We start from the raw sequence: 27,113 nt of genomic DNA on the forward strand, positions 1-27,113 counted from the left end.
TTAGGAGATAAAGGAATTGGGCAACAAAGAGCAGTTTCTAAGGTCCAGGCACAAACCCTGCTCCTTTTGTCCACACAGCATCCTGAGTCACCCACTGGGCCGGCACGTCTGCCCTCCTCCCAGCCAGGAGAAGTTAGCCAGCTTGCAGATAACCTCGTGGCTCCGTTCTGACATGACAACATCTCAACATGTCCACAGCAATTCTGAAAACAGCAATTCTTTTGGTTTAAGCTACAATCCAAATCTGAAGAAACATGAAGTCCAAATCTATAGCCTACAACTATTTTTGATCATTCACAAGCCATTAGAATGCTGTATCTCAAGTCTTTAATGTAATTTTCTAAATAAAACACCTCTGAGCATCAACATTAGCAAGCATTACTTTCACAAGTGAAGAACAAATTAAAATAGGGAAGTGATAGGAGGAACAAAGGGAAAGGCAAGGGAGTAGAACCAAAATGGCAGATTCAAAGTAATACACAAGTGATTAACATAATAATGCATGGCTAATTGTGGTTAAATCATTACTTTATAAGCGAAGAATGATTTAATGCATTCTTGCTGTATTTCTTGGTCAGGAAGTAAGATTGAATGCAGCATGAGAATGAATTGAATTGAATGCAGTGGTTTGTACAGAAAACTACTTCCACAAATATCACGGACATTATCACATGGGTAATGATGTGGGAAAGCCCAAATTAGCAGGGATAAGTAATAAACAGCTATTTAGCTTTCACAGCACAATCTATTACACTGTCAAGTTTAAATGCCTTTGGGTAAGAACACACAGACCCATAAAAGTGGTAATTAAGGAAACAGATAAATAAAATGGTGTAAAATGAAGTGAGAATGACCAACAGTTCAACAACCAACAGGTAGGTTTCACCCCCTTGGAGTGCTGATATCATTTTCCAAAAAGCAAGTTGCTCTTGAGGAAGAAAGTCACTGAAATACACTGATTGTATTGCATCTAATCCTGATCACAAGCCTACTCTTCTTGCTGGAAACACTAAAATACCAGCAAAAGTAGAACTTCAATACAAAAGAGCTGCACAGAATGCTACATAAGCATACATTAAAATGCATAGCCAAGTTTCCTCATCCTTGGGGGGAAAAAGGTGTCCATAGCATTGCTGCTGCAGCACAATTAGTTAAATAGAAGACATCTTTGTATATGAATGCATTTCAGTGAGGGAATGAAGTGATGAATACATTCATAAATCAGATGCTCACAGATCATAGATCAGACTGCATTATAGAAATTTTAGGTATTTCTTGTAGGAAAAATGTTATGCAAATCATAGTTGTACTCACTAAGCTGCCCAGCATACAAAGAGTAGCAGCTCTCTAAAATGAACCAGATGCACGTTCGGTGTCAAAAAAAACCCTTATGCAGAAGCAGTGCAGATGGCAACCATAACACTAACAGTAAAACGTTTGCTATTCAGCTGTGTAAAATCTCAGTCCTTGTATTACAGGGCTTATGCAAAGGTACAGCAACTCCATCTCAACACAATCCCAGCTTTTCTCACCTTTGCATATGTACCTCTGACATCTCTTTTGAAAACATCCACTAGGACTTGCCAAGTGAAGTGTTGAGCTGCTGCCTTGCATATTTATTCTATTAATTTTAACAGCATTAAGGTGCTTTTAAACATCAAGACTCCTTTGTAAGATTCTTGCACTGTTTCAATACTGTGTATGCTCTGAACAATGCCCAGTATTTGTGAATGTGATCAAAGTACATTCCTACCAACCTTACTTGTTCTGTACCCTGCTCAGTAGTATTTGAGGGCTGGGGGCAGGCGCAGCACTCTCATACCCATGCAGTGCTGCTGGAGGCAAAACAGCACTCCATTTTCAAACTATGGCTAACTTAATTTTTCCCCCAACTTCTGAGCTTGTCAGTCCTAAGAAAAGTCCAGCATCTCTTCAGACTACATTTTATTTCTTCGTATGGTACTTGCTCTATCTTGTTTCCTCTTGTTCTACAGATTAAGCCAACAAGCGTTGACTCATGAAGAACAATAAAGAGAAGTTACTTTCTGCTCAGCTCTGTTTTCAATAAAAATTAATGAAAAAGAATCTCTCCATGTCATTCCTATAAAGAAACGTGCTTAGACAACATTTCCATATGCAATTTAAAGTCCAAACTCTTCACCGACTTTGCCATATATTTTGGGAGATTGAAAAGAAATATGAAGGCACTGGCATCCCAATGACAGTAGGAACAGTTGCATTGAATACATTGGCAACGTTCCTATTTCCACATCTATGACTACATGTGAGAAAGGAGTAGCACATTTTCATGATCTGCTGTGATGTGGTATCAAGCAAAAATACAAATTTCAATCTTTATTTCCCAACGAAGTGCACTGAAATAGATCAGGACTTTTAAAGATGTCAGTTAGCTGCCTAAATCCCAGTAAATGTCAATGGGATTTAAGCTACAAACTATTGGGCTAAAAAAAATAATAATAATAAAAGAGGGAGGAGAGAGGCAAGGAAGGAGAGAAAGAGTGAAAGAAAATCAGACATCCATTTCACAGTTCCACAAAGAGCTTAAAATTAACGGAGCTTATTTTGATTTCTTCATTTACATAAGTACATTCGATTCAAATTCAGTTAACAGCACCTAGAAAGCAGAACTTCATGTAGGTTATTGCCAGCACTTTCCTATTAAGATGATTTTCAGCCAAGTGGAAGAACTTCAGGCCTACGTGGGGAAGAGATGAGTGGAGCTAAACAATACAGTGCACTGGTGATAGAACAGATTAGCCAACGAGCTGAAACTGAGATAAATGCTAGTTTTCCTATTTAACAGTTGAAGATCTGGAAAAGACTTGGTCATCTTGCCTGGAAGACTGCTTTCAGATGAGTTTCTTATGACTTGATTCAAAGTATGTGACTTGGAACAGATTTGTGAGTCAAAAAACGAGAACAGAGGCAAAGATTTTTGCAGTGGACCGGGAAGAACTACCCATCACTGTGATGGGAGAAGCTGGACACAGAAATACTCTTGGATAAAACTTTCAAAAAACATTTGCATTTAAATTTCCATGTATTAAATTTAAAAGCATTAGCATTTCTTGAACATGCAATTCTGATTTAAATGCAGACATGATGCATTACCGATTTAAGGATTAATACAGACATTCATCTCCATGAAGCAGAAAAATTAAACATGTAATTCCTAATTTGTCCCCAGGAGAGGTACAGACCATATTGTCTATGAGAAATGTCTTCACCCTGTCAACTAATGAAAAAATTTCACTGAGAGTTGAAAAACGAGAACAGGAAAGCAGTCACTCCTTTCTCTTTTGGCTGCATTTGTTCAAATTATCGTTCAAAACACAAACATCTTTAGAACATTCCAGAAATGTTACCTTGCACATCCCACAGGGCCTTTTATGGTGACTGCAATGGAAAGGGCATTAGTTTGATAATAGAACAAACATAAGGCAAGATACAGACTAAAAAACCTAAGCAATAAGCTGTTTGGACATAAGAGGATTCCCATTTCCCCCATCTGAATACCTGTAGAAATACAACATGGACACTAGACCCTGCTCATCACCACGTCCATCCCAATGGGAATCTGAAGGACTCACAGTACGTGATCCTGCCCAAGTCCTGGCCTGACTCTTAACGAAGGGGAAATACATTTTTCCAAACTCCATCATAATCACAGTAAGTCAATTAAGGAGCCAAACACTGCTATCCTCTGGTCTAAAGATGACTTAAATGCTCTGGTCTGTGCGCACTGTTCTGTTCTGTTAAAGGATCTAATGCACCAGGAAACTTTCACATTACTGATGTCATGCTGCTATACTGGAGACGAAGATGACAATCTTTAGCCAAGCTTGAAGTCCTCATTCTGAGTCTCATGAGTGAATACATGTGTGGAAAGAAATCCTGAAATCCAGTAGCTTCAGAATTTATTTTTGAACTGTAATTTACAGGTTTAGGCTTTAAAGAGCTGATCAGCTTCTCACTTTCAAGATAAACACACAAAGACATTCCTGCAAGGCAGTAACAATAGTTGTATTTCTGCTAATTAACCAGTAGTCGTAAACTCTTATCTGTATATTAGCTGCTTACATAAATAAGACACCAAATTACACATCTGAGTGCTGATTTTGACTTTCCCCTTTTTCAAATCAGTACCACATTGGAAGAAACATCTTCAAGCTGAATATCTTTAGGGTCAATCCTTACATCAAACAGCTAAATTTCTCAGATCCACAGGAAGATGAAAGTGCTAGAGAAGCAAGTCTGCACTCCAACCCAGATGTCAGGCTAGAGCCAAGGGCAGCAGCTGCCAGCACCTCTGGTGTCCTTGGTGCACAGCACACAGCCCACACTGCTTCCAGGCTCCCACTCTGCACCTTCATCCTCAAGTGCAGGCTGCTCCGTTCCCAGCAGCCCTTCAGTGGCTGTTCTGAGTTCAGAGACCTTTTGGAAGCACGGTGCTACAGCTCCCAGTTCAGAAAGACAAGATCAATCACAGGATGATCTGTACAAAATAAATAAAGTCTGTGTGCATAACATTTCTTTTCTTGAAACTGAGAGTATTTTTGGCTCAGTATCTTCCTCTGGCACCTTTACATTGATCTCTATTCTTTTCATCCTTCTCTGTCCTTGACTTCAGTTGATGCCACTTCCCTTTTCTGAATGACAAACAGGCCACTGCATCCCGGGGCCAGAACGTCTTCAGACTTATTTATGCCGCTGTTTTGAATCTGCTGTTCTTTTAATAAACACACAGCTTAAAGATAAAAATCTAAATTCGCACTAAATGTGAAAATTCTGTGAAACATCACAAAAATAAAATAGCCTACTGAATGTAGCTATTTATACAGGTGCATGTTTATAATTACTTAGCAACACCATCAGTCCCTACCACCCCCATAAAAACCAACACAGAACACGCTCCAAATGGCATTATGAGATCAGAAGATCAGAACCAATGCATTACCTCTAAACTGCAAATCCTGGCAGGGAGTGATGGCGGCAGGGAGCTGCTGACCAGAAGCACAGCAGTCCTTCCATACAACAACAAAGCTTGGGCTCTTAAGAGGACATAATTTGATGACTTTTGAAATCTACTGCTTTTACTTTTCTGGAAAACAGCATTGTTTTGAAGGATGCAATCTGATTGCTGAGATGTAAGAAATCATGCATGCACACCCATTTCAGCTAATATAAGCACAAAGATCAGGGAACTATTAGAGAGATTATTTCCCTGGTACCAAGAGAGAGTATTTTTGACAAATAGCACCTGATTAATTTTTTGAGAGATTTCAGATTTCTCCATATGCACGCCTAATTACTGCATTAATAAGGGCTACTGCTATAAAGGAACAGCAAAGCTGTCTCTGCTAAGCCTCCTTGAAACTCATGAACGGAAGCAAACGTTGCCTCCCATGTAAATGACTGCATTAGAAGCCATTACTGATTAATGCTACACACTCGCACTCAACGTCTGATGCAAAAGATGCCAAAGAAATATTGTCACAAGGGTTTGCTTGCACAGTTTTAGAGACAGCAGTAAGCTAAGTATCCGACACAACACTTGGGTAGGGCAGGTAAGAATTAATTGGTACCTTCCCCCCCAAGAATTGCAGATGCTGAAACTGTTTTTCCTTTTATTGAACCAGCTCGGCCTAGACTGGCTTGTCCCGCAGTGACATGTATATTGAATACAAATCAGACAGCATAGCTTTAAATCTGTGTTGCAGCTCTCATTTCCAATTCGAGAACTGTACTATAATCATAAGCTTCTGGTGGATGAAAGGAAATCAGCTCTCTGAATATTAGCTAATGCCACATTTGCAAGTCCTGAAGAGATCTGTGCTGTTTAAAAAAAAAATAGATCATTTCTCATGAACCTATATATATGAATCGCTTTGTACTGCTCGACTGATAGAAGCGATGCCTGTGCTGGGATTAAACCCTTTTCATCATAAAACCTCATCTGGTTCGGAGTCCAAGTCCATCAAACCTTTTCCCTTTAAAGTCCCGCCTTTGATTCTACATCAATTTATTCAAACCGCAGCTGGGTGGCTGAAAACGAAAGGACAGCATCATTTAAACCAACCATGTTCCTAACTTGAAAGAAGGGCTATAATTAAAAAAATGGGCATAAAAGAATGGAAATGGGATAATATTTTTTAATGGTAGTTCAAAGGCCGACAGATGTCAGAGCCTTTGAAGATGTCAGTACACTGAGCAAGAAGTTGCCATTAAATAGTTTGCCTGAGAGGTGAAGCAGCTTTTTAATGACTGAAAAAGCCCTTGCAGACACATCCTTGTGTTTTTAATTTGTCAGAGTTACTGCAGTATTTTCTGATTAATGACATACGATTATAACTGCATAGCATACATATTTTTATACTTGGTTAAAGGAATACTTTATTCCACATTCCTTCAGTGCCAGATAAGAACAGGAAAGCTTTACTACAGAGTCTAAAACTATTCAGATTGCTCAAATATTTATGGTAATTTGAGGGGATTGGCCAGATACCGAGCTACTATGTGTTGCTACCTTTTGTTCTTTAATGGTGCTATTACCACTGCCATCACAATGTGCATGCATTAAGCAAGCATGTGACCGAGGAACGCATTATGCCCTTCTTGTGCACCAAACAATCACAGCTTTCATAATTCACTGGCAAACAATGTCATCAAATCAAATCAAAATAACATTCAGAAAAATCCCTCATTTGATCCTAAACAATACAAACAATGGCTGCCAGTGCATTGTAAGTGCAAACAGCTCTTCTGAAAACAAACAAAAAACACGTATTGCTAGGAAACACGTTCAGAAGAAAAACACCATTTACAAATGCAGATAAGGTCCCCAGTCTTCGGCTGAGAAGATGCTCTTTCAGCTCTCTATCAAAATGTGTGTTTTGCTTTTTTTTTTTTCCTATTTTCACCATGAATGTAAACTGCAGCAGCCCCAGACCTGCAACCGTTTACCTTGCTCCCTGGAGCAGTCCCTCAGCTCACTGCTGCAGTCTCTGACAACGCCTGCCTGTGAGCTGGGCTGGTACAGGCACAGGGAAGCATCCAACCCTGGGGATGCACAGAGAAAGCCAGGACAGCACACGTCTCATTGTATCTCTCACCTTGTGGAAGTCGTTCATAGGAAAACACAGTCATTACAAGGGAATTCGGTTAATGTACTGTTTCTTTTCTCTAAGCTCTGTGTTGCTCTAAGCTGGACTCAGCTATTAATCAGATAATAAAGTAATAGAAGCATGATGGACTCAACTAAAGCTTGATGTACAGCAACACTGGGGGTACTGCTTTGTGAGAAGCGATGGAGGCAAAGAAAGCTCTCGGTAACACAATGTTCCATCAAATACATGAAACAAGATTGAGATATCCATTGCAAAAACAAGTGCTGGGAGTTTGGAAAAAGAAGTCTATGGCTTCAGAGAGAAGCAACATAATTTGAAAATTCCATTCTACCAAATGTATTTATTGAATGAAAACAGTCCTGCTAGGAAAAAATACAACTGTGTTAGGACTTCACTATAAAGGACGTGAATAAGTGGCCAAGTTTCAGTACAAACAATTGTAAACTCAGCTTCCAGCCAACCTGCACTTTCTGTTCATATTCAGTTACTATTTTAACACTATGGAAAATAAATAAATCAACTAAAGAAAAGAAGATGGCAAATTCTAAGCAGTGGTACTTCAGCTGAAATAGAACTTAAATAAAACTTCAGAGAAGAAAGGCCTTTCTCTGAGCTGTGGGATTTGCTGCTGAATTTCAAATTATTTTCACAAACTAAAGGAACATTACCTGCAAAAGATGTATCAGAAGAAAAATTACAAGATTCTTCTACAGTGGGAAATATCAGACAGCCTGAAAGTAACGTTTTGCTACAGGAAAACGCATGCAGGCACACACAGCTGAGCCATTCAGATTCTATCCATTAGAGGGCAATAATACATATACACACATGTACATACATGCATACAAACCCAGTCACCCACCTGACTGACTTGAGTAGGAAAACTAGCTTTGTCTCTCTAATATCACCAATGGCATGTTGGTGACTTGGACCCAATTCCTTTCTCCCTCGTCAACCTTCAACATTCACATCCAACAGATTCAAAACTGCAGTTAGAAGTTGCTGTTTAATTTTGCTTGTTTTTCTACAGGCGATTCCCTACAATACTTAGACTCAGATCTCTGAGAAGATTCCAGCAATACAAATAAATACTCCTACAAATACAAATCAGCCCCTAGAGTATAGCTTGTCAACCTCTTGTTACTTCCAGGATGGCTGGAATTTATGGTAACCAGTAGGCAGCTGTATCACTCACATAACGACCATTAATTCCTAATAGCACCCAGATTGGACAGAATTGGTATGTCTTTAAATATTGCTTTGTAATGACCAATCCATTATTATCACTACAATTACATTAGTAATGTCATTACGAATACCCAGGTAACGACTTCAGCCAAAAGACGGCCATCTCCATTAACTGCTGAATAAATGTTAATTTCAGATCACACCAGTGGTTTCACTGAAGATCCAAAGTGGAATTCATAAGGCACAGGATGAAGATGCACAACAACGTGCTGGCCATGTGTGTTACCCCATCCCAGGCTGTAGGCATGCACCCCAGTCATCGAGGCAGGCGCCTGGAACTCGGATATCCTTAATGATGCCAAGTACAGCAGGAAGACGTGCATCTATTTTCAAATATTCCAGCATACACTGTGCACTTGTAGTGGCTGCCTTTCCAAAAATCACTTTCCTCTCTACTTCTCTTTCCTAAATTCATTTTACAGATGCCAATACACCAGAAAGCACAGACTACAAAAGAATTCAAGCTGTCAGAGACAACTTTAGAAGAATTCTATCACCCATACAAAAGGCTGTAGCTCACTCTTCCTGGAATTTTCAGATCTGTTTCAAGTAAAAGCACTGTGTCAGGGGTTTTTTGGTTTGTTTTTTCTTTTCTCTTCGTTTCTTTTCTTTTTTTCTTTTTTTAAAACTACATCATTGCAGTTTTTATCAACTCTGAAAAACAACTTTAAAAACTTAAAATGGAATATTTGCCACCAAGCCAATATTTCAGGGGCCAAGTTTGCAGTATTTCAGGATGACTTTCATGCACGTAAATACAACGAGACAAGTAATTTCAATTTGAAATATATTGTTTTCTCCATTAAACAGAAATCTACGGCATCCTTGACATCGATTTCTGTCATTTTGTCATGATAAACACCAAGGTATTAAGTACCTTCCACATCATGCACCCAGGCTGATTCCAATTAGTGCTGAATAGAAGACAAAATGTCAGTGTAATAAGCTTCAATTTGTGAAGGCTTTGAACACTTGATGATATCACCACTTTGCCAATCATTCCTTGTACTCTTGTACCTTGGCTCTATTTTTTTTTTCTCCATATCACCTTCCTTGTCAAAAGAAAGTCTTTCAAATCTTCAGAAACCGAAGACGTGAACAATGTCAGTCATTGGTCTGATTGAGCTAAAAGACCCAAAATTACTCCCCAGTACATCAGAGAATGATGATCTGCACAATATTCCCTCAAAGCTAATTTGCTGCCAACATGTGGAGTAATTGGGAGAAAAAAGTCTACTTTAAAGTCATACTGAGAAAAATATTTTCTCTCCTGAAATCAACACAGAGACCTTAAATCACTGTCAGAATCCGCGCCACTCTTTCCAAATAAAGAAGTGCTATTTATTAAAGTGGGATGACAGTCATGTCTTCAAAGGTGACTGGGCCAAAGAGCAGCTCTGCTGTCTGACTTCACATTGAAAACACTCACTGTATTTTAAAATCATGCAATTTTTAACATGCTCCTTTAAAGAAGGCACACACAGTTCTGTAAGTTTGAACACACTTGCCTAGTACACGTCTAGAACCTAGCGCCAAGGAGACAGGCAGAATTCTCTACCTGGAACTTCCTCAACGCAGAACTTCAAACCCAGCCCTTACCTGGCCGTGGGGGAAAATCAGAACCACAAAATGGCAGCAACAACAGGCTGGGAAACATGGAACAATGCAGAATACAGCTGGCCTTGCTCTGGGATCAAACTGAGCTCTGAGCAGAGCTCTGCTCAACAGAGGAGGGCAGCCATGTCCCCAAGCTGGGTTATGGAGGGGCTGATGCTCAGCAGCCGGCTTAGCAAATTCCTAACATCTGAGGCTGAAACTGAGACAGAAGTTGCTACAGACACAGCTGCAAAGTTGATTAACAGTGAAGTACTCAGCCTGGTGTCTGTGCCAGTAACACCATCTGCAGATACAAAGATAACCCGCGATGGGTTTCTTTCCCCTCACCACAAAGCTCCTGCCTATGAAACAGAGGAAAAGCAGAGGTGTCTTCTGTTTTCCCCCTGACTGAAGGAGAGCAGATCGATGGTGGGCTCCCAGGTCAGGGCAGTTTGCCACAAGCAGCTCAGCTGCAATTTGTTACTGGTTTTCCACTTGAAGGTTCCTGTGCGATACTTTAATGTGGGTGTGTGTGGAGCTGTACGGATGCTCTCGTATTTCTCAACTGACATATCTTCAGCCAAAGCGTGTCAGCTACAGGAGAGGGCAAAGCTTTCCACTGGCTTCGTGATTTCTCCTTCCCCCATCACAAACCACATAAAAGAAGAATACAAATAATCAGATGTCCAAAATGGCTATTTATTACCTCATCATGAGTCTATTGGATCCTGCAGTGGTATTGAGTAATATCATTACTTAAACCATAAAGAGGCTGCGTTCATTGCACAAAATTGGGAAAATTAGCATCCATATGGATCTTATTGTTTGAAGACCAGCAATACTACCAAAACAAGTGATGTTAACATTCCAAACTACTGATAGTCATAATTTCTCGTCTGGTGTTTCAGTCTTTTATTTGGTATTTATAATACCATTGAAATGAGGAACTGAACGGATCGTAAAATCTCCCCTATCAGATAAATCGTGTAATGGCTGGACTACTGCTCAAAATTTGAGTTGTGGTGGCAGTGAGTGAATGGAATTTGTGGATGAATTCATCTGCTGACCTAAGGAAGGGATACAAAATTGATTTTGGCTAATCTTTCTCCAGAATAACAGACAAGAGAAAAAGTAAGCTGTAATAAATTAAACTGCTTAATTTACAAGACTTAGCACCTCAGCTGGTAGTCACACACAGGACATCCTGCCCTCCATCCCCAGAAAACGAATGGAGCAACATCTCAAGAAATTCATTTCCAGGCACATGATGAATAAAAAGGCCACAGAGAACAGCTGACAGCAACACAAGCAAGAGCAAATTGTGCTTGGCCAAACTGCCTGTCCTCTAAATGAAATGACAGTGGTAAGGGGAGAGCTGCCAGTGTCTTTTTATCTTGGCTTTAGCGAGGCTTTTGACTCAGACATTTACAGAATCTGCATAGTCAAACTGAAGAGACAGGATGGGTGGACTGCAGTGTGAGTGGTGAGCTCCTGGACTGCTGTGTATGAGGCACAGGAGCCAAGGCAACCATTTAGAAGGAGCACTTCTCAAAAGTGCAACACGGGGCTGCTGCAGCTTAACATCCCTATCAGTGACATGGATGCTAGGACACCAAGAGACCTGAGGAACACGTCGGATGCTGCACTGGGAGAAACGGTCAGCATGCTGCAGAGCAGGGCTGCCATCTCCTGCAGCCCAGCACTGGGTTTGTTTAGCCTGGGGAGCAGAGGGCTGAGTGGAGCTTCTGTCCTTAGCTGAGTGCATGGAGGAACCATGGAGAAGGCAGGAGCAAGCACCTCCTGAAGAGAGCACTGGGAGGACAAGCAGCTACAGATCTATGCTGTAGCAATAGAAATTTAATTGGACATAAAGGAAAGGATTCGTTCATCTATCACTTTAATATTCCTTCATATAATTTTAAACATCATTTCACACCAATGCATGCAAAGCCACACCCAGTGTATTTGCTAAAAACTGCCATGCATAGACATCCTTTGCTCAGCTGATGGGCAAAACTACCCTCTGCTCGTTTGGTTTTTCTACTCTCAGAGAAATTATTCTATTTAACTCCTCTCTTTAGGAAGTAATCACTTTTCAGTAAACAGCACGTACTGGCATAAAACAGAATACTGCCTATGATATGAACCCTGCCCCCTCTGCAGTGACATTGCATGCACCATCTTTGAAGATGCCTATATTTAAAATCAAAAGCCCTAACAATATAAAATGTTCATAACAGTGTAAGAACTACCACAAATTCCATCTTACATTATACAAAGTCCGTTTTGCTGAGAGCTCCATCTCAGAATCAGATTTAGTGCTAAGTGATGAGCTAGTTTCTATGGCAACTGCTTCCTCTTCTACACGCACAGTAGACAGCACAAAATGTCAGTTCTGTCCTAAGCTAACTTAGCATATTTGATCAGCAAACAGCAATTTATGCACCATTATGTATGGCTTCATTAAATATTTCAGATGCGGAACATTCTCAAGTACAAAAGAATACAGGAGCAAGAAAAGTCACACCTGCACTGAACTGCTTGCTGTCTAATTCCAATCATGCTGTAAAAAGTGAAAGTCAAGCAAAAACGTAGAAGAGATCACAGATGATCACCCCTCCAGTACAAGAACACTTCAATGGTTCCATTAAGCGAGGAAGTGGCAGATGTTCATAGGCTGTTCAACAGCCTTGTGTTGAAAGACATCTCAAACAGGAGCAGCAGCTTCCAAGTGGGGATCAGGAGCTGAGCACTTGACACAAAACAACAAAGGTGGCGAGACAGACTTATCACAGCAGAGAAAGGGAAGGTACACAGGAGGCTGAGGCCCTCCCCTCGATGGAGGAGCTTGGTGGAGGGATTCACCAGCCTGAGATGTGTGCTTCTGGCTTTCAGAGCAGAGCGTTATTTTTCCCTTTAATTTCACTGAATGTCTGCACTGTAGCCCGCATTCTTTTCACACCCCTCTACATTTGCTCAAGTAGAGCTACAACCAGTTACATTGCTTGCTAGAGCTCAATTTGGGGTAGTATTTGAGTATTTCTCCATGAAACGATGGGTTTGGCCACCTCACTGAGCTCTTGGCTGACTGGTTTGAAGCCCTGTTTGAGTGTCCCTACAGGACCCCTCATCAGATGCATGATTTTTAGGATGTACCCCTCATCAGTGGGATCCATCCCCATCCTGACTCAGCCTGCAGTGAAAAACAACCAAGAGAAATCATGCAAGGGCTGTAACAAATATTTGGTACTTCTAATGTTTTACATCAACAGTCGTGTTCATTACTTTGCTTTGAGCGGTGGGAAATTAAACATGCTGCAATAAAGCTAAAAGCCTTTGTTTAAGAAAGGTTCAAAGGGAACTGCTGTCTGTCTGCAGAACTCTGACTGTCAGCCCAAAATCTACTCTCCAAGCAAAATAAAACAAACAAATATTTAGATTGCGACTCCATGATTTAGATTGTTTGTAGAGAAAGCTTGCATAGCAAGCAGTGCATTTCTTCTCATGCCAAAGACATCTTCTATTGTGAGAAGAAAAGTCGTCAAAGAAAAAATGAGTCATAGAATTTATTTACTTAAAGTTATATACGGAAGTGACTTCAGTAGCACCATCAACATCTGAAAGTTTCACAGAGTACATTTATCTGTTCCTTCCAGACACAATCAAATAAAATGCTTCCACTGATACTGGAAGAGCATCTGGGTGGAAACCGATGCTTGGAGATATGAGAATAACTACCAAAGTAAAACCAAGCTGATCAGAGATTTAGGGTAGGTTCTCACAGATCAAGGTTTAAGAAAGTCTTCTATTGTGAAACAAATGCTGCTGGATTATTTCTGTATTAATACAGCAATGAAAAGTTCCTCTTATAGCACAGACAGAAGTTGCACACACATTTGGCTGAGTTATTATTAAATAGCTATCAACAGTTGATCAAGCTCTTTATCCAATAAGCACACCAGTACACGTGGAGCACATAGATATATATGCTGACTATACATACAGACATACACACTATTACATATATTTAGTCAACATACATATGGAGGAGACAGGATAAGTCTCTTCTTTCCCCTCTGCTTGATGCACTAACTATCCATAAGCACACCAACAATTGGCTTCAAGGAAAACAATGACCGTTGCCTTTTTATTTGTGTACTATTGAACCCAACAGGCTCACAGAGCTCAGAACTAATTCAGAGAAAACAGCTGCAGAAGGATCACAGCATACAAGTGCAAGAGTGAATTTTCAAAGCAGATTGCCAGAGGAAAAGTGGAAGGATGTCCTGTGCAGCAGGTCTGCAAAGGAACTGCAGGTCTGCAAGAGGGTGAATGGAAGCAGGCTGGTGGAGGCCAAGAGGAGAACATGAAGAGCAAAATGCAATAGAGGAAGAAGGAAACAGATACTTCAGACAGAAAAATGTCTTCTCAATTCTTCTCATCACCTCCAGCCCATTCCTTGTTTATATATCATATACTTACAAAAATAAATATAAAATTGGACTTCTATCTGTAGTATGTGTATTTGAACAAGTTTAGAACTGCCAGAGGTTTTCTCTCCCAGCTGGCACTGGATTATTGAGAGTCCTAAGACACCCCCAAACACCACTGACATTCTCTCAAAACAGCCAAGTTTTTGAGATAATAAACAGTATATACTAAAATTAAATGCTGTGACATCAGTGACAGAAAGCAACAAAGCATGCCTCGGTGTTCAAGTTACTCTTGACCCAGTTATGAATGGATAAAAAAGTGGATTTGGTAATTATTGTGCAACAGAACGTAAAGGAAGAATTTGGTTTCAAGGAACTTCTTTCCCGTCTTGCTTTAGTGCAGAGCACTGTATTTGAAGTTATAGAGGTACTTTTTTCCTTCTTGCCCAAAGGTCAACGGTGAGAGAACAAGCATGAAAGTGATCCAACTCTGTACAGCAGCTGGAACATGAAAATCTTTGAGCTGGTTCAGGACACGTGTCAGATGCTGGTGAGAGAATGACAGCCACAGGATAAAGGGGAAGTCCAAGGGCACAGCTGGCACAGCTGGCATCAGTTGTTAAGATTTCCTAACCTTGCTATCTTATTTCACAGTAGAAAAAACATCTTCTATTCTCTGTAGTCAAAGCCTTGCTTCCAAAAACCTCTGATTCAGTAGCAAGGTTGTTTTCATTAAAACAAAGAAAGTGCACTCTCATCCAGGGAGTTCCCCTGTTAGCAAAATAATGAACGCATGAAAATTATGGAGGAAAGTGAGGAATGAATGACCGAACTGTTGCTTCAAAATATTCTTAAAGAAAATCCTGCTCACATCCCAAATCTGATTTAAACACAAGCAGTGATTTAAAACTGACTTTTTACCAAATGAAATTCCTTTGTCATTAACTATTACTTAAGCAATATTACGGCAGCTCATAGGAAACACATAGGATTTAAACTACTACGAGAACACAGCATGATATAAAAGCCTTTGTACTGCTCTGACTTTTACTGACCTACATGTCAATTTACTCCTCCCTGAGCATTACAACCCCAGGTGAAAAAAATCAAAGTAAGCCTCCTAGAAATAGATAAATGCAGGAGCTGAAGTGGAATGCAGCTGTTACCCTGAAATTCATCAGGAATACAAAAGGTGATCTGCTTAAATCACATTCCTTTCCTGAAAACATACTTAAATTGTTATTCAAAGAAACAGTAACATAATGTTATACGAAACAATACCTGGCAACGCACTGAAATCTTTATTTTGTATATTTTGGTTTTGAGTGAAACATTAATAAAAGTATATCTATCTGAATAAAATGGAGCAGTTTTGTCTGTTGGCTCTTACAGCAGCTAAGGACCCATGTGAAAGAGATGTGGATCCTTTCAGCAGCGGTGCAATGAATTGTTCTGCAGTACTCATTCGTATCTGATTCTAGTAATGCAGTATAAAATGCGTGCTTTAAACATTTGCTACTTTCATTGGGGAAGGTTTTAGAAAAAACAGAAGTGAATATCTTTAATAAAGGTGCTCTCAAATCGCTCCCCGAACACTGAGCCCATAGGTCCTTCAAACCAAGGTACTCAGAAAGTGATTAACACTAATTACTATTTTCTTTTTAAATACCCAGCAAATCCACTTTTCATTCAGCAAGGCAAAATGGCCTCTTCTCTTGTCTCAGAGCACCATCGCTGTAATACAGAGAATTCCTACGATCACTGCTGTCAAACGTGATTCAATTTTAACAATTTTTGTATCGATCTTATTTTTATATAAAGCCTTGACTACACAGATGCATTAGATCGCTGTGATATCTTTGTTAAGAGACCATCAAATGTTTCACAATGGACATTGGTCATTAGTCTCGTTAGATGATTATGCATTTTGGTAGCTGCCTTTTTTTTCCCTTTTTAATTAAAAATACATTCTGTAATTCCATAAAAGACACCCGTATTGTCTGTTAAGCTCTCTGCAAAGACAAAAGTGAATTCTAACACAAAGACCAGATGAAGGAACAGAAACAGAAAAACGATGCGTCCTTGAAAGCAGATAGATACTTATTGGAATTTAAATAAACAGCAGCTCTTCTAGTCAAAGGCAATGACATTTTTTCCCCTGATTTACATGTCATTCTCAGGGCAGCGATGCCCAAACGACTGTACGCGGCCATTCAAACTACAAAGAAAAGGCCAAAGTTTTTTGCTATTCAGATTGTTCCGATTTTCATAATAGCTGCCATGATTCCAAGTTCTTTATGCAGTGCCTGTAGTAGCATCCTATATCCCGTTGCAAACAGAATGCACAACCAAACTTTGGGCTCCAGTCTTTAACAGAAACAACCCGCAACAGAACTAAATAGAGATATACTTACAAGATGCCTCCCAGATTCTCCGAATTTGCTTAAGACAGTCCCTTTGCGTTTGTGCTCGACGTTATAGAGAACAGTTGTAACAAACGTGGTCACGTAGACAGAACTCAAACCATTTTTTAACCCAGGATATACAGCTCTGCCTTGGTACACAAATGACACGAGGCGAATAGGAAAGATACAACTCTGCAAGGGCTCTCGCAAATAGCTATATAGTCGAGACGTATCTATCTTAGGCCAAAGAAAAAAATCCAAATAGAAACCAGCCCCTTTAGCTCTTTACGCCTTTGTTCGCTCTCACAGTAGAAGTGGGGAATCGGGGACATGGTTTAATTTTTCAGAAGCCATCTGAACAACCTCTTCCCAAGCGCTCCCACAAAATTCTTATTTTCCTTGGAAATCCGTAATGGTGGAAGCAGAGAAATAACCCCTGGCTCTGCAATGTATCCCCTGTCCTCCTCCAGCACGCGACTTCTTTTCCAACAGGCTTAAGGCAGATTTCGATAGTCTGAATCGTCCAAGGGTAACCCAAAAAATTTGTTAAAAAAATTAAATATTCGAGTTTGCTTTGCCAGGTTAATTTTCAGTAAAAGACACAGCCTACCAGTCTACAGGAAATTAAAACAAAAATTCCTCAATGTCAGTCGTACATCTCATAGAGAAGGCAGCAGTGCGCGAAAAGCATGTCGTTAAGGATGCCTTACGAAAATGTCCAGTTTTAGTATAAAATATTCCACGCGTGATAAGCGATTCTAATGCTGATTAGTAAAGACTATTTTCTGAATACTCTTCAAACTATGAAACCATCTTAAATTTTTTAATGTTGCCATTTTAGGCCTTTTTCATACAGGCTCTTTGGAAAATACACCATGCCATCCTTACCGAAAAATATATTGAAAAAATGCAGTAAGATTTTTTTTTTTTTAACTGAAAACTAATAAAGATCATTTTCCATGCTGACAGTGCACATTTCATCCAGAAGTTTGAAGAGTCAAATGCTACCCCAGCTGGGGGTTATTCTGCCAAATGGCTTCCAACAGTGACCACAGAGATGGAGGATGGGAGGGGTGCATGCGTGTGTAGGAAAATAAACGTGATGGTAAGCAACCCAAAAGGCACATTGTCTGATCAAATATCTGACATACGTAGCCAAACACACAATGCAAATCTAGAATGCAAAATTGAAACAATAAGACAAGGACAAAAATGAAATAAAGCCATCTGTGAGTTACCTGCAGAGATTTAAAACAAAAAAAGCATACAAATGAAGTAGACATAATTCATATGGATTTGCCCAGGAAGGAGAAAAGGAGGGGTGAATGTGAGGGCTGAGGGGGGAGAAGAACAGATACCTTTTTTCTTAAACAAATCCATCATGAAAGAAAATGAGACAAGATTATAAATAGGCCGAGTTATAGCGCACCATGGGATTTTTAATCTGGCTACCTGTGGTTTTTGCAGTTAAAGCCCTATTCAGTAGTGGGAAGGGAGGGGGGAAGCGGAAAAAAAAAAAAAAAAGGAAGAAAAACAAAATCACGTTTACGTGCCAGTTTCGCAAATGATCACACAGCGTACATCACCAACCATGCTGGAAAACAGGAAACCCCAATTATTAGCATTTTCTAATAAGTGTACATCTTTCAAATGTTATTGATCGTTACCTGCCCGTCTCGCTTCCTGCATTCCTGAGTTTTGCTCTCGTGCTCTGCCATGGCAGCGCGACTCTGCTTCTCCAGCTTCTCGATTTCCCGTTCGTGGTGTCGGACCAGGCAGTCCTTCTCTGCGTTGTGCTGCTGGAATAGGTGCGTCTTCTCCTGTTCATGCTCCAGCTTCAGCTCCACTATCTGATTGGACAGTGAGGAGTACAGTTCATCAATAGAACATCCTTGTCGTCATGACAACTCGTCTACAGCTTAATTTTCCCCTTAATTTCATCAAGTTGGCGATTTTATTTTTACGTCACTATTACCTCACCTTTTAAAAAGCCACCGTTAGCGTGACAGAATTCCTCCAGACAATTCCAACAATGGCGACAACCGAGCAAATCCAGCGCATCCTTAACCAATTTGGTGGTACAAATGTCGGAGCATTTAAAGGAAAAAAAAAAATGGCATTGTCGCGTTCCGCAAACGGTCCCCCCATACCCTGCTGCTGCTCATCCGCGGGGCTGAGGATCCTAAATGGTTAATAGCCAGCCTGCTCGCCCCTTTGCTCAAGTACACAAACGCAACCCCCCCACCCCAGTATTAAATCTTTCAAGGATTTCTTGATGATTTTCCAGAGCGAAAGCTCTTCCTTCAACATCCAACGTTGTGGTGCGTACAGGTTTTGTTTTGTTTTCAGAAAAAAGAAAATTATAAAAAACAAAGCTCTATTATCCCGTTGTCAGCCACGCTACCCCAACATAAACAGATGTATGTGTTCCAGAAGGGCACCTGCTGTGCCGCAAGCCCGCACCAGGGTCTCAGAAGCAGCGCTCTATTCTCAGGATCCTTTCCCAGTCCGCACCACACTGGCTGCTGTGACCTTGGCCAGCCCCAGCCTCTCCCCGCTAGACTGAATGGCAGCCCGAGACCAAGGGCCTGGTTGCCGCAGCTTTGATACTAATCCTCCCCGCCTGCGCACAATGGCACCCTACCTGGCCTGCACACTGGAGCAGCCAGGCGGCCTTTGAAGCAGGTGATGAATAGGGACGGCAGGAAGCCGCTTCCCCACTGAACTCCGGGCCACACAGCTGCTAAGAACAGTCACTTGGATTTTTCTTCAGTTTTGGTGGATTTTGAGGAGAGGGGGGGAAAAAAAAAAAAAAGAAAAAGAAAAAGAAAAGAAAAACGCCCTGATGGAGAAGATGGTGGGTTATGTGCAGCGTGAGAATCCAGCATCAAACAGAAGCTGTCGGGAGGAGCCGGCATCGCAGCGCCCGGCACCTATCTTAAAGCTGCAGCAGGCAATTCCACGCGGGCCGCGGCCCCAGCAGTGCTCTGCCTGTGCCTTCGGGTGCCCCTGGTTGTGGCTTTTGTATAAAATTTGAAGTGAAACAAAACGCAACAACTTCTCTCCAACTATGGATCGGAACAGCGCAACATTTGAAGGCAAAATGTCGTGGGCTCAGCACATACTCCCAAAAACAGCATGAAGGGAACAGAGGTGATGTTCCACAGTTTAACATCTCCATGTTATTTACTGACGCCCCATGGTCTGCCCATCACTGCCTCGTGCTGAGCTCTGCACCTCAGGTTTTTGCCCCATGTTTGTGCACAAAACAGTTTACATTCAGCTGCTGTTGGTGCCCTCAGCACATCTAAACGAAAGTATTCTTGTCCCCTTCAAGTAACTATGAAGGCTTTGTCCTGTTCCTGAAAATCAAGTCTTTCAGACATCAGATCTGATTAAAAAGAGACCAGGCTAACAAAAAAGGTCTTTTTGTTGGAGCTTTTTCTTTTTACCTTGTTGACCACGCTTTCAGCTGGTTGTGCCATGTAAGGTCTGGGGTGAGAAGCTGGGAGAAACGTACATCATTTTCATCTTTTTCAGTTGAAGAAAAGAGAACATTCTGGAAGGAGGCTGGGGCGGATCTGCTTCCTCCACCAGCTGCAGCTCTGTTTGTGCATGGTGGGTTTACCCAATCAAACTAAGCACTTTCACTTAGAAATCACTCCACTTTCAACACGTATATTGAAGTAGCAGAGCATCTGAATTTAAAAAGGGGAAAAGGAGTGAAAAAGAGCAGCGTTACTGCCCACAGAGGGGAGCGCGTGTGGTCCGACGTTGGAACTGAAATGGCAGCAGTGTAAGGTGATGGGTTACCAACAGTCATCAGCAAGTGCAGAGTGTGGAAGAAGCCCTCCCTGCTCAGAGCGTGCAATTGCCCATGGCAGTGCCTGCAAAACTGACCTTCCCTCACAAATCTTAACAATCCACCCACACTCGTGAGCAGAAAATGTGCTTTCCTGTATAAATAACAGCAAGTGAACGAGGAAGTGTTTCACTATGATGGTGAACACTCACTGAACCTTCTTTTCCCTTAAGAACCACCAAAAAAAAACCCCTTGCCAAGAAAAGACAGATGACCATGCTGGTTCACAGCAACAATCCGACTTCTTCATCACAGGAAGCTGCATGAAAACTATATGAAGTCTTCATAAGTCAGTAAGTATTCTGACTCTTCTTTGAGGCAGCACACATCTTTATGCGTAACAAACCACCTTTTAAAATTGCATCATTTTGAGGTCTTTCCGCACCTAAACCTAGATGCTTAGCACTCCAGATGATATTGAGATGTCTACTCATATCTGGAATATGTCTGTAAGACAGAGGTTGAGATGCTGCACATCTCAGCCAAAAGTAATGTGATATTCACAGTGCAACAGCCTCCGTGCCAGGCAGGTGTAAGTGCACCTAACTGCACAGGTACTCCAGAAGAAACCAATGAAGTCCTAGCATAAAACCCTGCTGCTGTTTTGGCTAGGTCAGTTTGTGCACCCAAAGAACAAAGCTCAACAATAAATAGTCTGACAATTGCAGAAGACTTTTTCAGAAACCAAATACTTGTAAGACAATCGACGTCAGCAAATGCGTTTTTAAAGTCCCTCATGTAGACAAGAGCTTCTACTATACAGTTTTTGCTTCTACATCACCCACCAAGTTTAGGCTTTTCAATTTTAGAACAATTTCGACTTGTTCTCAAGAACAAGTATGCCTTTGAAAATCTTTTTACAGTCCCCAAAGGAGTGAAAGGAAATTAGTTAGCTCACAGCCTCTTTGAAAAATGTAGCTGCTACAATAAATATTTGACACCAAAGTATGAAAATACATGTAAATTTATGTCCACAATTCCAGAAATATTATAAGTAACACCTACATAAAATATGGTTTTGCATGGAAGGATGATTTTATTAGCCTTGTTTTGGCATGACTGTATTTCTGAGGGCCTGAGAAGCCACCAGTAAATTATATAAGTCATGCCAAAGAACTGAACTAAAGCTCATTCATTCAGCACACACACAGCACGCCCATTTAACAGCAATTTTATCTTATAAAAATTTAAGAACATTTTCAAACATTTTACTGGGGATTTTATTTCCCATTCCTCCACTGGTAAAACAGGTGTCTTCATTACAGTTATGCAGCTCAAAACCAGCTCTAACCTCTGACCAGCGCACCGCACGACATGCGATCTATCCCCAAACACCAAATGTAGTAAAAGCTAGCGTTTTCTGTCTCCTAAGCCTACACATAAATGTGCGTGTTTCATGAGGATATGGGGATTACCCATCCCTGCACATACACTGCTTCTAAAGTAATCTGATACAACAGACTTGAGGATCGAGTATTAATCATGCTGGGCTCTGGCTTAGCATAACTTTGGGTGGAAAAGAGGAATCTTTACTGCAAAGCAAGGAAGTACACTAGAACTATTTCACAGCAGATTAATTAAATGCATTTTACAAGCAAACTTTTTTTTTTTTGAGATTTCACTATAATTTTGAAAACAAAATATGCCAAAGATAGAAGGACTGTAATGAGCAGAGGGCAGTGAAAAATACCTCAGTGCAGATCCATATGTTACCAGTGAGGCAGCAAACACATTCTGGGCAACGTACATCGCACACACATGGCAATTATACTTTACTTTCTATTTCATTGCAAGTTGCAATAATTTAATTGTTGCAACTGTGTTTCCTGTTACTTTGCAAACTAAGAACCAAGAGAAATTCAATGATGTAAATGAGTCGTTAGCAAAACTGCAGTTTTATTAACCCTTTCCACAGCAGTATGCCTGAGTGGTCTCAGTAGGTGGCGAGACCTGATCAATAAACTTTCATTTACAAAGACCTTCCTGAAGTAATATTTTTTTAAGCATAGGCAGCAAAAGCATCACACAACCCTCTTATCTTCTCAATCAGCCCGCCATGAGTAAATTTATTTTTAAATTGCCAGCATGATGGCACTGAAGTTGCATCCCTGTGAACAAACCACATGTGACACTGACAAACATCAGTAGGTACCCCCTTTGTCTGCCTCAAGAAAGCCAATGAGGTGTGCAAATAGAAACATTTCTTTCAAAGTAATACACCTTGAGTCATGGCAGTTGCCTGCTTGTAGCAGGTTCTGCTGCAGAAATTTACTGTACATTGTCTTTGTTTATCCAAGGACTTTCTTCAAATGCTGACAGCCAACTCCACAAGCACTCGCAGGCTGACTTGTATTTACTGCAGGCATCAATTTATGATCCTGACCTCATGTCCCTCCTCCCACAGCTGACTGTTGACTATCCAGGGAGCTGAGGCTCTTAACTCTGAATCACACACAAGTGAAATGCCTGAAGGAGTCAGTGTAAATACCCATCCATCTGATTAAACGGCTCTGTAAACAGCAATGGTACAGCTATAAGATTTTCACCCACTCTTTTTACTTGAAAGTTAAGTTCATATCCTTTTCCCGATTGTGAGCTTTAGCTACAGCATGAAGTGAAAAGCTGATGACTGAAGAAACTATTCCTCAGATATTCCAAGCAAATGGCATTCATCTGCGTGTTAGGATGGTTGAAAGGATACACTTACGCATCCTGGATTAATTTGTTAAATTTATGCAGCTTGTTGCTGATGACATGAAAAATTTAGAGGCTCTACTGGCATTCTCATTTGGCCTCCATGCAAGAACAGGCTGTATTTCAATTATCTTAGGCTATAGACAAAGAGGAGAAGAACAAAGCCTTCTACAAAGATGGTGTCCTTTCAGCCAAACCAGCATACTAAAAATATTCAGGCACTCACTGCTTGAGGAATACATATTTCAAAAGCATGTCTTTGCAAATGTTTTCTTCATTCAAGTGGATAACAGGCTGGTCAAAAGGAAGCTAGAAAAAAAAAAATAAAAAAGGAAGAAAACAGCCAAAGAAAAGCTGGGACATAAGTGCAGTGGCAGGAACTCTCAGCTGTGAAGAGGCACAGGGACAAAGCAAGCTGAACGTTAAGCTTGTTATCTCTATTAATGTGTCACACTGTGTGCTCCCAAAGACTTAAGCACGGGACTGAAGTCAGAGTTCAAGGTGTACACATGGTCATCATACCTTGTGATATGACTGGTGATGCTGGGAGCCGTTCTGAAGACGTGACGACCCTCCAGCAGCCCACATCCATAAGTCTAATCTGCATTTCTCAGCCTGAACAGCCCCAGACCTCAGATTCACAGCCAGTAGTTATTTTCCTCACAGGATAGCTTCCCAAATCCCAGCCATGCTTTACTCTACTCCTCATTTAAGCTGCATTTTCCCTTTCTCTCAGGAGGTCAGCCTTAACACCTCCTCCATACACAAACTCTTCTGGTTCTGTTTCGCAGAAAAGACATAGAAATTCTCAGTAAGACTCTTTGAAACATTTAGCAGCTAAACTCCAGTAAATGGGAATTAGTGTTTATTACCTAAATATGCTTGAGTAGAGAAAAATTTAAAAATAAAAAAAATACTGGTGAAAAATTCCTGGCCTCCAGCATTTCGAGAAAGTATTGTTACAATTTCAGCAAAAGCAAAATGTCACCTCAGCTTTAATCACCCAAACACTGGCAAAATCTTTTGGCACAAAGTTGAACAGCGAAAGATTAGGAGGGGAAGATGCAAAACCATTAATTCTCAATTAAGCTTTAGAATATTTTTAAGAAACTGAGCATGAGCCTGCACTTATAGCCTTAATATTAAATGGCACTGCTAATGCTGTGGAAGACGTTGGTTTTTAAATCTACGCCTCTGTACAAAACAATGACCATGATTACAAAACGTCGTATTTTACCTCTGAGGAAGCTGTGCTCTTTTCTTCACATTGCCTTCACTGGGAAGTTATATTAAAAAAGCCATTAAGAATATTCTTCCTCTTCACATAATATTTTCCTCTGCTCCAGCACACTGCTCCAACAAGAACAACTTCATCTCTACCTCAAATTCTCACCCTTGCTGCTGGCAGGTAAGACTACAGTCATGCTTTTTTCCACTGTTAACCAGCTGATTCTGCATTTCTTTAGCTCTCCTTTTATATAAAAGGTACATCCAAGCTCAACCACACCTTTGTCTTGCTCTAGACTTAAAAGCCCAAACTAGTTCTCTCATCTTTACCATAATTTCAAAGAGATTTTGTAAAACACCCAGTAAAACATCTCTGAAGGTGCTCTGCCTCTACTGTTTGGCTAAACAGAGCAAGAAGCCTGCTCTAATTATTCCTTCACAAGTTTTACAGAAGTCAGCACTCAACAATAAATGCCTCAAGAAAGGATTTCCTGAGATACAAGGAGATTCTTCAGCTACCACGTAATACTTTTCCTAGCTTTCCACTTTGTCATAGAAGGATGAATAATCATTATTTTAAAATGAAATAAACACAAAGAAAAAAAGCCCAGAGAAAAGTTTATTTAGAAATCCAGGTTGGCGCCCACTTTCAAAGAGCATCCACAGCTCAGCAAGGAGCACCATCCTCCTACAGCAATTCAGCAGCTTTTTCATTCCGTGTTCTCTGCTGAGAATAAGAAACATCACGGACTTCAGCTCTCTCACTAGCCTCATATGTCAACTTTTACACAATCCCTCAGTTGTAGCACTTCAGCAACACCTAATAAATGGATGTAACTGCGATTGGAGTGATCTATTACACAATTATTTTTTTAAAAGACAAATGCAAACAAATAGCATTTAAAAGAGCATCTCCAAAAGCCACTGAAAGGGTTCAATTCATGAAAATTTATTAAGGTCTGCTTGAAACAAAAGTGAGTATGTGCTTCACCGCACTGGGAAGTGTCCTCGCTCAAAGCTGTGCTCCATCACGAGTGCTCTGCTGTGCAATCACACCTTGCTCTGAGAGCTGCAGCATGTTGCACGCAGGGAAGAACCATATGCATTACTTTGCAGCAACATTTCCTGCCTAAAATCTGTTACAGCCAGATTTGGTTGCAGACTTTATTTTCAGACATTTAAACTAATAGAAAGTGATCGCAGCAGAAACTCTTCCCAGGTATTTTGAGCTAAGCTGAGAATGTCATTAGAAAGCAGAAAAGAAAAAGAAGAAAAAAAGGGTGGGGGGTTTGCAAAAAACCAAAGAACCAAACAACCTTTTTTCCTGTGCTGATGGTGCCATAAAGCCTGACTATAGATACTGCAACCATTTCAAAGGCAGGAAAGGCTGAGGCCTTCACTGTGGTGTCCACTGGCTTTGAAGTGCCGCAAGCAGCTGCTCCCAGCAGATAGGAACTGTGGTACTGTTGGAGTTATTTTTTTTCCCTTCAAAATATACTTTCAAATCTAACAGCTGCAAGTAGAACAAAGTTGAGCTAAAGTATATTTAAAGAAAAAACCCACCAGCTTCTCTCTAAGAGCGTTCTCAGTGGATACTTCAAAAGAGTGGCACTGAATCAGATGAAGCTGGAACGCAGTACCGACACGTGACAGCTGAAACAAAGTGCTGCAAGATCCCCTCATTTCTTCTTCTAAAAAAGCAAAGATTCAAAAGGAAACTGGAAAAGTTGAAAAAAACGTTAACGTCCGTCATTTCGTTGGACCTTCTTCCTAATTTTTCAAACAAAAGATGAGAAGTTTCACACACACACAATAAGCCGATATTTATTTGCAGGCAGGGACATCTTTCAGCCCCATTAGCAGCAGCTCAGATGCACATCTGTAATCTCTCTGAAATCAATTCTGAAGATTATAGTGAAGCACTGGCAAGTATTCATAGAAAGCAGATGGAGAAAACCACGGCTCTCAAGTTCTTACACTTCCAAAATGTTTCTCAGGTTGGAGGAGGTAATACCACATCATTTGGGTTTTCATTATCAACTCCACTTAATATATGGACAACAGAATTGTCTTGCAAGCTACCAGTGCTTCTGCCACTCCATGCCAACCCGCCCCAAGTAAACCTGAAGCTCAATTTTCCTTCTCTGTCTGTATAAATTCTGTTCTATAATATCATTTAGACACTTGAGGCAGAACATCTAAAGCAATCACTACATTTCTCAGAGAGCTGAAGTATCCTGTTTGTAGCTGGGTGCTTATTTCAGGACTGGAAGTCTGCTGGAGCCATGCTGAAACGTGCCACCAATTCTAATTTACTGCCCAATTTAAATAGTCTAAATCAGCCTATTACTCTACAAGTAACAACTGAAGAAGCATGTAGTAAAACAAGGCAAGGAAATGTCTGCTTTACAATCTTTTTTACAATCTTAGAATTTCTGAAACATTGAGAGCTACTGGAACTACTGAAAGGAAATTTAAGAGTGGAAGAACTGAGCTCATA

General features: G+C 40.6%; 1 protein-coding gene across 2 annotated transcripts in view; it reads right to left on the reverse strand.

Annotated features, from left to right (window-relative positions):
- Window positions 1-27,113, reverse strand: part of CEP112 (centrosomal protein 112) — a 138,553-nt gene that overhangs the window by 56,861 nt on the left and 54,579 nt on the right. For both annotated transcript variants that reach the window (XM_042865252.1, XM_042865253.1), the window contains one exon: window positions 18,498-18,680. In XM_042865252.1, the coding sequence (XP_042721186.1) occupies window positions 18,498-18,680 (183 nt within the window). The remainder of the gene's footprint in view (window positions 1-18,497; window positions 18,681-27,113) is intronic.

This window comes from Lagopus leucura, unplaced genomic scaffold, assembly GCF_019238085.1.
Source record: "Lagopus leucura isolate 7727_CA_CO unplaced genomic scaffold, USGS_WTPT01 Super-Scaffold_797, whole genome shotgun sequence".
NCBI lineage: Eukaryota > Metazoa > Chordata > Aves > Galliformes > Phasianidae > Lagopus > Lagopus leucura.